Source organism: Schistocerca nitens, chromosome 3, assembly GCF_023898315.1.
Source record: "Schistocerca nitens isolate TAMUIC-IGC-003100 chromosome 3, iqSchNite1.1, whole genome shotgun sequence".
In the NCBI taxonomy this organism is placed as follows: domain Eukaryota; kingdom Metazoa; phylum Arthropoda; class Insecta; order Orthoptera; family Acrididae; genus Schistocerca; species Schistocerca nitens.
In genome coordinates this window covers 67,240,353-67,253,192 of record NC_064616.1, presented here as the reverse complement: position 1 = coordinate 67,253,192, position 12,840 = coordinate 67,240,353, and the positions used below count along the sequence as shown (strand labels likewise).

The window sequence follows — 12,840 nt, the reverse complement described above, 5'->3', positions numbered from 1 at the left end:
CAAAATTTTAAAACACAAATCACACACACCTCTTTATCAGTTAAAATAGAGGGGAGATCTGTGGGAAATCAGGTGTCAGGTCATCACACAAAACACACTCAAATAAAAATGTCATATCAACAGCTAAATTCCACATCTTTAACAAACTGGTGGCCTCTTGCACTGTAAGAAAAAGCCACTTATTAATGGGCAAACAAGGAGCACTGTACAGGACTTCGCACCATGAACGTAATACTGTTTATTGCAAAGGTGAATGCTGTTACACTCAAAACACTCCTTTGAGGGATGCCATTCCCCTGCTTAAAATAGTCAAACAGGACATTAATAACCATGTGACCCTGTATCTAAAGTACTTTTCTGAGAGGGAGGACTATATGAAAGTGGGGAGATGTCCACTTGTACAGCTGCAGCAAATTGTTATGCCTGCAGGTAGTATTGTAGGCCTTTTCCAAATTGAAGAATACACTGACCAGGTGGTGCTTATGTAGGAAACCTGGTTAAATGCTGCTCCTAACATGGTCAGGTCTTTGAGTGTGGAGTGATACCTCCTGAAGCCACATTGGGAGTGACTTAGTAATGAATTTGTTTTCAGAACTCACACTAGGCACCTCCCTGACCATATGCTCCAGTGTATTTCCTATGCATCTAGTGATATTGATGCTATGATATCTACTGGGGTATGTATGATCCTTTACTGGTCATAAATTTGGGATTAAAAGGCTTCTTTCAACTAGTCTGAAAATACTCCTGTCACTCAAATTTCATTAAGAACCTGCAGGAGGATGTCCTTTGAATGCTAGTCAATTGATTGTCCACGCTGAATGTTATCAGGTTGTGGGTACACACAGAATCATGAGCTACTGGAACACTGAATCCAACTCCCAAGGAGAGAGAGGATGATTGTAATACTCCATGTTGGTATAACGGAAATCCAATAAACCCTCTCCTGTATTACCTGATAGTGACAGAAAGTTGGACCCTGGCTATACTCAGCCACAAAGTTCTTACAAGAGTCCACCTTTGTCTGAGCTATGTATCCTGGCGATATTAGGAGGTATCCCTGTCTCATACAGCTGTTATTTGTGGTTTTGAGTTCCACTTGAAAATCCACCAAATGGCTTCCCGTACTTTATTTGTGAGTGTAGATGTATTAATGGAGTCCAGGAACCCTTATTTAGACTTCTTCTTACTTGCTCCAATCATCCTCTTCACCATTGCCCCAACCACCAAAAATGTTGCAAGATTCTCACCCACACGGCACCAACTGAACCACCACACAGTCACCCTCCTGGACCGAGCGAGGTGGCGCAGTGGTTAGACACTGGACTCGCATTCGGGAGGACGACGGTTCAATCCCGCGTCCGGCCATCCTGATTTAGGTTTTCCGTGATTTCCCTAAATCACTCCAGGCAAATGCCGGGATGGTTCCTCTGAAAGGGCACGGCCGACTTCCTTCCCCATCCTTCCCTAATCCGATGAGACCGATGACCACGCTGTCTGGTCTCCTTCCCCAAAACCAACCAACCAATCACCCTCCTGGCCCCAAATGAAGAATGGCACTCATCATTCCACCAACAAATAATCTTTTGCATTGGACTGGTACTTTAAGCACACAAAGAAATAAAGATTAAAAAATTCGAGTGGACTTGAACTTTGCATGTACAGTGTGCAATGATTACCACTACAACATGGGCAGCTAAAGCATAGCATCTCAAGTGGAAGATAACACTGCCTTCAGAAGCTTTCACATCCTACTATGTCACCAGATCACCATGGATTGACTTAGAACTCTGAGGTGCTGTAAGTTATTTTAGCACCTTAAGTGAACAACTCTGACATAGTCTATATGGTAGCAGCTGGCCAGTGGCCAGGTTTTGTGTCATAGACTATACCTTGAGCATGTAAATTGTTGAAATGTTGTTTATGAGGTGTTTATGGATATAATTTTGACTTTTTAACATTTGTTGTAATGATTATCTCACTTAAAAAAGTAAAATTTCCCCAAAATATTATTATGCATCCATTATAGAAAGAAAATGTGTGAAGTGGCTTAGCGTTTTCTCATAAAAATTACACGCTGAATTATATCTGCTAGAAAATCAACTAAGAAAAATGTTGAGAACATAAAAAGGGTCATAGAAGTGAAATAATACTCAATGATATGTTTTGTAACATACATAAAGAATTTTGCTATCACATCTAATGGACAGTGGGACCTGACAGAACATTAGTCACACTTCATCCCTTTTAATAGAATGTTTCAGTCACTCAGATACATACCGATGCTGTCTGGCATCAAGTAATTAAAATATTTATTCCCTCTCAACACAGAATACCTACAGCCTGACTCGATGGTACTCAGTATGCTTTGAAATGACACCAAGTTGGGTATGATTTCCAGCTAATATCACTGATATTCTGTTGGCTACAAAAAAAAAAAAAAAGTTTCTGCTGGCCATTAGAGTACATCTTCATGAGGCAGATAGATCACAGGCAGCATGTCTCTGACGTGGTGTCCTACCACCAGAATTCCCCCATCATGATGGTAGGTGTAAAACTAATGTACCAGGTGGTTATAATTGAACTGATGGTGTTCCACATGCTGCATTGAAGGCTGTATATATCGCAGGACACTGAAACATTGTAGATATGTTCATTAACTGGTTTGTTCACAGACTATGGGGAAAAGTTAATAGTTCCACTTTTTGCCACCAGGTGAAAATATCGTGCTATAAGCATTCAGAATGCAAAATGTTTCCTGTTTTGATGTCAGTACACTTTTTGTCACTTGACGACACATGTTGATTTATACTGTGAAGTGACTGTTAGTGTGAATGGTTAAGATAGTTGACGTTTTCTGCATGAAACACGATGGCTGCTAAGAAGAAAGTCTGTGCACTGCTGATAATGTTGTTTAATCAGAATGGCAGTGATAGCACCACTGCTCAAATCTCAAATTCTGCAGCCAGTGCTTGAGCTGTGTCATGGGAATTGTCTCCACCTGGTCAACAGTTAACATGATTTTGCAGTGCATTCTACACTCGTATCCCCACAAGATTCAGAATGTGCACCACATTAAGCCCCAAGATAGGCTACAATGGAGTGGCTTTGCCCTCCAATTTCTGGCATGCATAGAAAAGGGTGACATTTGGCCGAGGAATATTCTTTGAATGGATGAGGCACATTTTACTCTGCACAGTGAAATGAATGCACAGAACTGTCATGTATGTGGTTCTACTCTATTGCACGTTGGGCATGAACATCCACTGCAATCAGCTTATGTGACTCAGTGGTTTGGTTTCACAAGCTTCTTAATTCTCAAGCCATTTATCTTTGAGTAGTGACACCTGGTGGGCCCGTTAGGTGTACAGTGACATCTGCACATTATAAGGACCTCCTTTTGCAACACTTGATTCCAGCTTTGCAAGAATACAACTGTGTACATATTACTATTTTCATGAAAGATGGGGCAACAACACCACATGTCACTTGAAAGATTTGCTTTGAGAAACCTTCAGTAATGACTGCATTATCTTTAGGCAATCTCAAGATGGGTGGCCTTCCATACACCTGGCCTAAATTCATGTGACTTGTGGTTGTGGGGAGATCTGAAAGATCGTGTCTATCAGTGATGTATCCAAGCTCTTCCTGATATGAAGGATAGCATATGATGACATACAACTCAGATTGCTACGGATATGCTGGGACCAACAGTTGACCATGCCATGTGTTACAGGTGCAGCATGTTGCCAAGTTGGGAGATCATAGTGAACACATGTAACCTGTGACCACAACCTAATAAACATGCCAGAACCACTGTTATCATGTGTTTGGTCATTCCTCCCATTTTATAACTGCTGACAGCACCATATTTTCACCTGGTGGCACAAAGTGGAACTATTATTTTTCCACATACTCCGCGAGTGCACCAATTACTGAACATACCTATGATGTTTCAGCATCATGTCATGCATACAGTCCCCACTGCAGCACTCTGAACACCATCTGTTTAATTATAACCACATGGTATCAATAAACAACATTCACAGAATGTCTAACTTCCTTTAGATCTTGACACCATTGTCTAATCACGTCTTCACTACAGCTGGGTCCCTCTCCTTCTGGGGTCTGAGTGACCTACTTATCCTTTTCCTCCAGCCCCTCTCACCTTCTTGAGGAGGTTACTATTAATTCTGAAAGCTATGCAGTGTGTTGTTTTTAATTTTATATGTGTGTATTGGCAATACTATGCGGTTTACCTCCTGAAGGTAAAACATGGGCAACGATTCTGCCTCAGATTTAAATTCAAAATCATAGCCTCGTGCTACTGCCAGATTAATTTTCTTAATACATTCAAGGCAACACAATGAACATATGCAGAACAAATACACAATGAATTGGGTGTCATCTGCTCTATGGTTTTTATGAAATTTAAGAATGTTTAACATTTACTAGTTACTAAAATAACATAATATTAGTAACCTATACTTACTTGACAAACATGGCCACAAGTGAGACACAGACTACTAAAAGGTCGAGAAGATTAAATGCTGATCTGCAAAAGGCACCATCGTGGAGTATAAAACCATAGGAAACCATTTTTAAACATATCTCAACAGTGAAAACTGTTGTGAAGAATATGTCAAAATGTCCAAGAATCTGTAATTTAAAAAAAAATTACATATGCCCGTTTTGTGTGTGAGTATGTGTGTAATATTTTATTCATATACACCACAGTGTTCATATAAATTTGAATTACTTTTCCCTAAATACCAACATATTTTTTAAATGTAAAATGTTTGAGCAATACAACGAATAAAACATCAGTTTTTGATATTATGATTTTATTCTTACATCATTTCTTGGAGTCTTCTGCTGTAGAGGTTCTTCAGCAGCAAGCATGGCAGAGGAAATCATGATGCATGCAAGTATAACATTTCCAAAGTAACTGTGGTTACAAAACCAGTGACAGAATACTCTGAACCTGTAAAAGTAGAGAAAGATGAGATATTCTTGTAAATAAATTCCCTTGAAAACTCTTTGGAATTGAAAGGCAACTTATTTTAACACTTCATATTTTTTACAGTAACAGTTATTAAATTTATTAGACCAGACAAAGGTTATATAAGACATATCAACCATAAACACCTTTGAAACAGATTGAACAAGATCTAAGACACATCATTTCATACATTGGTACAACATTATTAGGAAGTTTTAGTGATGGAACGATAAATGTGATTACTTTAATGATTCTATAATGAGGAAAAACTCAAATATACTAGCTCTGAACATTAATGACACACAAAGCAGCAATGGTTTTATTCCCATCACCACTACTCAGTAACATCTTTATTCAATAAACAATGACATGCAGTAAATCTCTTCATCATGCTAGAATGCCAAATCTAAAAAATGGATTTTATTAGACTATGCTTCAAGCGTATTTTTCACTTTGCTTTTGACACTGAACTATATTTTGTTATAATATAAACTACAAGATACAACACATTACTAAGGCCATTTTTGTACTAAATATTAACACAGTTTGAATATGTGATGTATATTCCATCCTGCAAAGCTGTGCTGTTACTACTAATTGTACCTATGAAAACGCTCACTAGATGCAATTCCATTCCATAGAAAAAATACAGGTTTAACAATGATTATAACTACTGTACAATAAGCTTGGAGTTCAGTTGCAGAAGCTGTCATTAAATGCAGAGTGAACGGCTGTGGGGAGAAAGCTCTTGATTACTAAAGTTGCAATGATGGTTTGTCTGGAACTAACAGATGAGTCTATCTATCACCTGTTGGACTCAGAGAAAATGAAGAAGGACGATGCTTGAGGAATAGGCTGCTTCTTTGTGGCGATGTTGAACTCTGAGAGACGACGTGGCCGAGCTGACACACCGTCTTCCATTTCCATGTCTGCGTCACATAACACAAGATAAACGTATCAGACACTTGATCAAAGTTAAGGCACGACCGCTACCACTTGGCAGGTAAGGACTCCTGAAATTTTTTTCTAAGACCGAAAATGTATCAAAAATAAGAACTGTACAATGTAGAAAGTGAATGTGTTACAGTTAAATTATTTACCAAACAGCCATGGCACAAAAACTGAATTCAGCACCAATACTGTTCTTTCAAATGCTGAGTTTCTCAGAAGACTGGCAGCACATGTGATAACCTGTATTCTGTGGCTTCACTGTTTTCAACACTTAAACAGAGACTGCAAACAGGGCATGTTCCCTTGATAAAGGTAGATGGGATACAAAAACGGATAACACCATGAAAGACACACTTTTATTTTCCTTAAAACTTATATCATATTGCATCGAACAAATAAATATCCTTTCTGCTTCTGAAATAAGTCAACAGGATAAGGGCACATTGGTTTAATGAGAAATTTGGATGATGTGCTACTATTTAAAACCATAATGAAGTACTGAAAAGTAGTGCAACCAAAAACCACAATTCCTACATGTCATAGAATAAAAACTATGAATGAGAATACATTGCAGAAACGGTTTACACTCACCTTGTGATACCAAAAAATTGTATAAGCAAGTATCATTGCACCTGTTACAAAGGAAGATGAATTTTTTTATACAAAATGGAATACAGGAAAGAAATGGGGTTCCACTGTGGCATAGCGGTCGTGCTCAATGTCTTAGTCTTACCTGTTAGTGTGGGAAAGTATAAAGAAGGCACTTCCTGTGGGGAGTGGTCGAATGGTTGTTTTGATGCTGATCTCTGACATTCTTCGGGGCCTTGCAGATACGGTTGGCATACCATCTCCATCTACTTCATCTGAAAATTTTGATTGCAAAGCGCACTCCTTGGCACAGACTAATGACAAAATGCTCTGATATTGATATTTATGTGTCTGTTTTTGCTTTTATGTAACTGTGCAGTAAATTAGTAATATGGTTCTTATTTCCTTGTCTTTTGTGTGAAGGCAATGATTTTATAAAATTAAATCTGAAATGGTAAATTTTAAAAACTGCCATTCAAAATAGTTTGCTTTTGACACTTATACTAAATTTTCAAATTATGTAGCAAAGAAAAAAAAAATAGGAAAACATTGACCAAATAAAAATGTTTACTCATTAAGCAAACTGACATATACATCAACTCTGTCAAAGACATAGAATGACAAAACATCCAAAGCAGAATGAGGTATTTGTTTCAAGTGAACAGGAGCTGGATTGAAAAAAAAAAATTCTTAGATATTCTGCTGCCTATAAGTGAGGTGCAATTCTAATTTCTTGAGATAGAATAAATTCATATTATTTGTGCAGTCAGTTTATCTCAAACATGGTCCATGACACAACTTTATCAACTGTCCAGATATATGAGATATATGATCATATCAAAGACATGGTCACCAGTGTTGGGGATGACAGTCGTCAGGCAATGGAAGGATATACACAGTTGAGTCACATATTTTGTAACTTAAATGTGAGCAAAACACAATGAAACTTGTCATTCATATTCAGTTATGCCACAAGAACAATAACGAAAGATTGTAGGCAATGGAAAATTACATTCAAGTATGCTGTATAAACACCAATGAAGATTATATTGTCAAGAATTTATTCCATTCCATTCTAGCAGGCTGGTACAGCAACCATTTGGAATTAGTTTGGATTGAAAAACATTCTGGGTTGAAAAGTTATTTATTTCAATAATGCATTTCACCATTTTGGAGCATAATCAGATTGTAACTGGATATAAAATTCATCCCTCACAGATGGCATACAGAGTGATAGGTGGACCTTAATCACACCAGCAAAGTTCACTACAGCAGCACAGAATAAGACCACCCTTACATCAGTATAAATGCGGTATCAGCTGAGCATGGCACAACAGGTCTGTTTAGTGATCACACAGATATGACTACCCAGATTGTTTTTTGATCTGAAATTATATTATAAAACTTGATGGATTTAACATGACACTTCAGACTGAAATTGTAGGCATGTTACAAAAAACTTGATAATCAGTAGTAAGTAATAGAGTAACTGTCACTAGTTGTCCTCACTATGGGACCTACAGTATGAAGGTATGAAAATGAATATCTTCCCCTGTAGTAAGGTAGGGCTATTTCAGAACTAAACATCACAGCAGAGTGGAGTTTGATCCCATGTTAACTGAAGTTCCTACAGCTTTTAATTCAGATTTTGAATCAGATGTGAATGGAAAGCAACAGTACTGTTATGAGAATATTTAAAAAATCCTGAGTCACACATACACCTATGGTCAACAGAATGGTAGTTAATGCTTGAAGAAAATAGTTTTAATTGCATTTTCAGGCCGTTTTACTCTATTTTTTTATTTTTATATAATGAGTATATGATGACGACAGAAACAGAGGTTTCTCGGTAACATTATACCGTGGAATTTGCAAGGCATATTGGTTCTTCACAAATTAGGACTTCAGATCATTAAGTTAGCAAATTTATTTTGTTTTCTTAATACACCAGTTGGCTATCACCTTCAATGTCATTCAAATTCTGCTTTCAAGTTCTATGAAGTATTTAATGTTTTCACAACATCATGAATAAATAATTGTATATGAAGAAGATAACAGGAAATTGCACAGATTTCTTTTCATTATAAACTGGTCCCCTCTATGTATACAGCTCAGTTGCATAGGACTCATAGTTAATTCTTTCTTTGCATTTGCAGTGTACATACTAATCTCGATTACTATACGTATGCTGTAGAAAGGTATTGAACGGTATTTCATGAAAGTATGTGTTAAATATGTGTGGGAAATGTATTTCCTAAGAATATGTCATTTATCTATTAATTTATTCATTTGTTGTAGTTTGATAGTTTTAGAAAATATAGAATTATTTCTAATTTAACTGGATTTAACTGCTGCTGTACAAGTGTTATTTAGTATGGAGGAGAAACTAACTACCTAAAATTAGTACAAATTAGTAGGATATTAAACAACTGACGCAAATGTAATTATTTTCCTCTGAATGTTGCTATTTTAAAATTAGATAAGCACAATATGTGATCCATATACATTGTACTGTAACCAACAGAATTTCACAAATTTACCTATAAATGTGTTTAAGATGATAGTATTATCTTTAAATTTGCATGAGTGTAATTTTTGTATGTCATACCTGTTAAACTATTATTAACCTAAATCATCATACTCAGTTATGTTAGTTACTTTTATGATCCATGTTTACACAATAAATCATAATGATGTGAATTGAGTTAATTTACATTCACATCACTAATTTGTAAATATGGTTACATGCTGAACATTTCTAAGTTATTTTTTTAAATATATGGATGTGAACTAGCAATTCCTACCCACCATCTTTTACACTTTACAATAACACAAAAACTTCTACAGAATAGAAGGCATTGTTAAGGAGAAACTTTTGCACCTTGTTTTCTAATTTTACTCTTCTGTCTGTCAGACACTTTATATCACTGGGTGATGTGATCAAAAATTTTTGTTGTAGCATTGTGCAGCCCTTTCTGTGCTAAAGCCAACCTTAATGAGGTGTAATGAATATCATTTTTTCTTCTGGCAAAGTAATTATATGCATCATTATTCCTTTTTAACTGCTGTGGAGTATTTACAACAATGAGGGAATAAATATACTGTGAAGCAGTAACCAGAATGCCCAACTCCTTAAAGATAGTCTATAAGATTATCATGGGTGAGCCACACATATTATTCTTACAGCACATTTTTGAGCAATGAAGACTTTATTTTTTTAAAGATGAGTTACCCTGAACATTATCCCATATGACATTAATGAAAGAAGATATGAAACATATGTAAACTTACTGATTTGTCTCTCCCCATGATTTGCAATGATTCTAAGTGCAACTGTGGCTGAACTAAATTGTTTTAGGAGCTCCAAAATGAGCTTTTTCCAGTTAAAGTTCTCAGTGATATGAACACCTAAGACTTATGAAGTTTTCACCCTATTTATTATTTCCTCAGCATGTGTTACACTTATGATTGGTGTAGTACCCCCAGACATGCAGAACTGAATATGTTGTGTTGTGTCTTTTTAAAAAAAGGGCAACATCATCAGTAGAAAACCAGTCAATGATTCTTTTAAGAGCATTATTTACCATTTCGTCTGTCTCTGTGTATATGCTTGGAATGATTAGAGCACTCATGTCATCTGCAAAAAGAACTAGTTCTGCTTGTTGTATATTAGATGGAAGATTGTTTTCATATCTGAAGAACGATAGTGGACTTAAGATTGAGCCTTGGGGAACCCCAAACACAATCTCTCTCCATTCAGAATCACTCCCTGGGCTACGTTTGCTGAAGTACCAAGTACAACTTTCTGCATTCTCTTGGTTAGATATGATATTATCCATTGGTTGGATATACCATCAATCCCATGAAACTTCAATTTATCTAGGAGAATACTGTAATTCATACAGTTAAATGTCTTAGGCAGGTCACAAAATATACCAACTGACGCTATTTTTTTTACTTAATGCTTGTAAAATTTGGTGAGTGAACATCTAAATGGCATTCTCAGTAAGGCAACTCTTCTGAAACACAGACACTGAGGATATTGTAGTTGCTAAGGTGAGATAATGTTCTAGAACAAATCACCTTCTAAAAAATTTTTGAAAGTGATGTCAACAGTGAAACAGCTTAGTAGTTATTGACATCTCATTATCACCATTCTTAAAGAGGGGTTTAACAATGGCATATTTCAGTCTCTCTGGAAAACTATGTTAAGTTAGTGATGCATTACATATTTCAGATAAGACTTGGCTTAATGTATGGTAACAAATCTTCATTGCTCTGTTATAAACACTGTCAAAAGCACATGAGCTACTATTTTGAGGGAATATATAATTTTCTTAATTTCAGAAGAAGACATTGGTGATTCACCCATATGACTGAATTTTATGTGAGTTACTTTTTCAACAAGTGGCTGTGATTTTTCACTTGAACTGTTTGTCCCTAAAATTCCTACTGTATTTAAGAAATTATTATTAAATATATTTGATATCTATGACTCATCATTTATAGTTCAGTCCAGATACTCACTTAATCCTGTAAGTATCTACACAAGGCAAATTTGGATGTTACTTCTATACAGTAGCATTAAAACTTCTCCCAGAGCACTCTTTCTTCACAAATGAATGCTTCCCCAACCCATGATTCTCAAATAGTAAAAATAATTTGAGGTGCTTCCTTGTATAAAGTGCATTAAAAGAGAAGCAAGTTGGAGACTGTAAAATGGAAACCATAAAAGGATGATAATTTCACTGCCTGCAGAATATGGCACAGTGCCTGTATGAGCACTGAGCTCCCAAACTTGCTTCCAGAGGGACATGTTGGCACATCTGTGTAATGACAGAGTGTGCCACATGCAAGCACTGTCTACTGCACTCAGTTGTGCTGGAAACCATGAAATGGGGGCTTCAAAAGAAGAACAAAGTGTGTAGTGTGTTTCCTGGCAACAGAAGGTGTGCGGGGAATGGAAATTCATCAAAGAATGGCACAAGTTACAGGAAGCACTATATGTCTTTTGTAAAAGTCAAAGCATGAACAAGTGATTGAGGGAAGGGCAAATGTTGGCTGATGATGCATGGTCTAGAATGCCACAGTGCATTAGTGATATCATTGTACAGCAGGTGGATGTCCGCATTATTTGAGACTGGTGAGTCATAGTAGCAGCCATTGCTGCAGATGAAGGGTTGAGTCTTCAACCAGCAAAGGAAGCACACTGAATGGGACTCTACTGAACATGTTGACATCACTTTGAAGCCAAGTCAAAATGACAGTCTTCAGTGATAGCATGCAGGGTCGCTGTAGGAAAAAATGTACTACCCCACTTTCCTCTTCCTTTGAAACCTCCATTTCTCAGTATTCAGCATTACTAAAAACAGTTAACAGTCAAAGCATTTGCATGCACATTCTGTCATCATGTGGGTATGCACCCATGTGCCTGTAGTGGCAAGTTAGTGACCTCGGTGCTCTTATAGGGACCACACCTTCTTCCACAGGCAATGAAATTACAAACCTTTTAGCAGTTTTCCTTTTGCAGCCTCCAGCTCTTTTCTTTTTGAATGCACCTTAATATTTTGTCAAGTTCCTTTAAAATTTTTCCAGTGGACTAAATACACTTAATGACATTAATTGCCATACTTTTTTGGTTTCCCTGTCCCAGTTTCATATTTGAAGAATACTGTGTTTGTTTATATCCTTCATAGATTATATTAATTGTAGAGAGTCTTTAAAAGTACTAACTGTAATAAAATAGAAAAAAGTTGTCTATAAGAGAAGACATATTCAAGAAATGGCATTCAGTATTTCATTCATTGTCAAACGATGTCTGCCCCTGGTAGCTGAGTGGTCAGCGCAATGGAATGTCATACCTAATGGCCCGGGTTTGATTCCCGGCTGGGTTGGAGATTTTCTCCACTCAGGAACTGTGTGTTGTGTTGTCCTTATCATAATAATTTCATCCCCATCGACACACAAGTTGCTGAAGTGGCATCAGCTCAAAAGACTTGCACCGGGCGAATGGTCTACCCACCGGGAGGCCCTAGCCACACGGCATTTCCATTTCCATTGTCAAATGATGTTAATGTTTTTTCCTAACAGTAACTTCATAGGCAATTCACTTTCATTTGACTGAATAATACTACAAGTTTGCCTTAACTACACACTTCAGAGCAAAATAACTGTGAAATGTTTTAATTATTGCAACCATTGTTACAAGGTGTTCATTTCACATTCATCTTTGTAATTCCATGAAATAAATTTTTGTCTTATTTGTAATTCTTTAAGAACCTGTTTCTTGTATTGTGGGT

General features: G+C 36.7%; 1 protein-coding gene across 1 annotated transcript in view; it reads right to left on the bottom strand.

Annotated features, from left to right (window-relative positions):
• The window catches only part of LOC126248026 (muscle calcium channel subunit alpha-1), a 922,345-nt gene that overhangs the window by 292,448 nt on the left and 617,057 nt on the right, over positions 1–12,840 (bottom strand). Inside the window, exons 19-21 of the mRNA XM_049948623.1 lie at positions 5,811–5,931; positions 4,855–4,984; positions 4,493–4,659 (exon numbers count right to left, since the gene is read on the bottom strand). Of these exons, the coding sequence (XP_049804580.1) occupies positions 4,493–4,659; positions 4,855–4,984; positions 5,811–5,931 (418 nt within the window). The remainder of the gene's footprint in view (positions 1–4,492; positions 4,660–4,854; positions 4,985–5,810; positions 5,932–12,840) is intronic.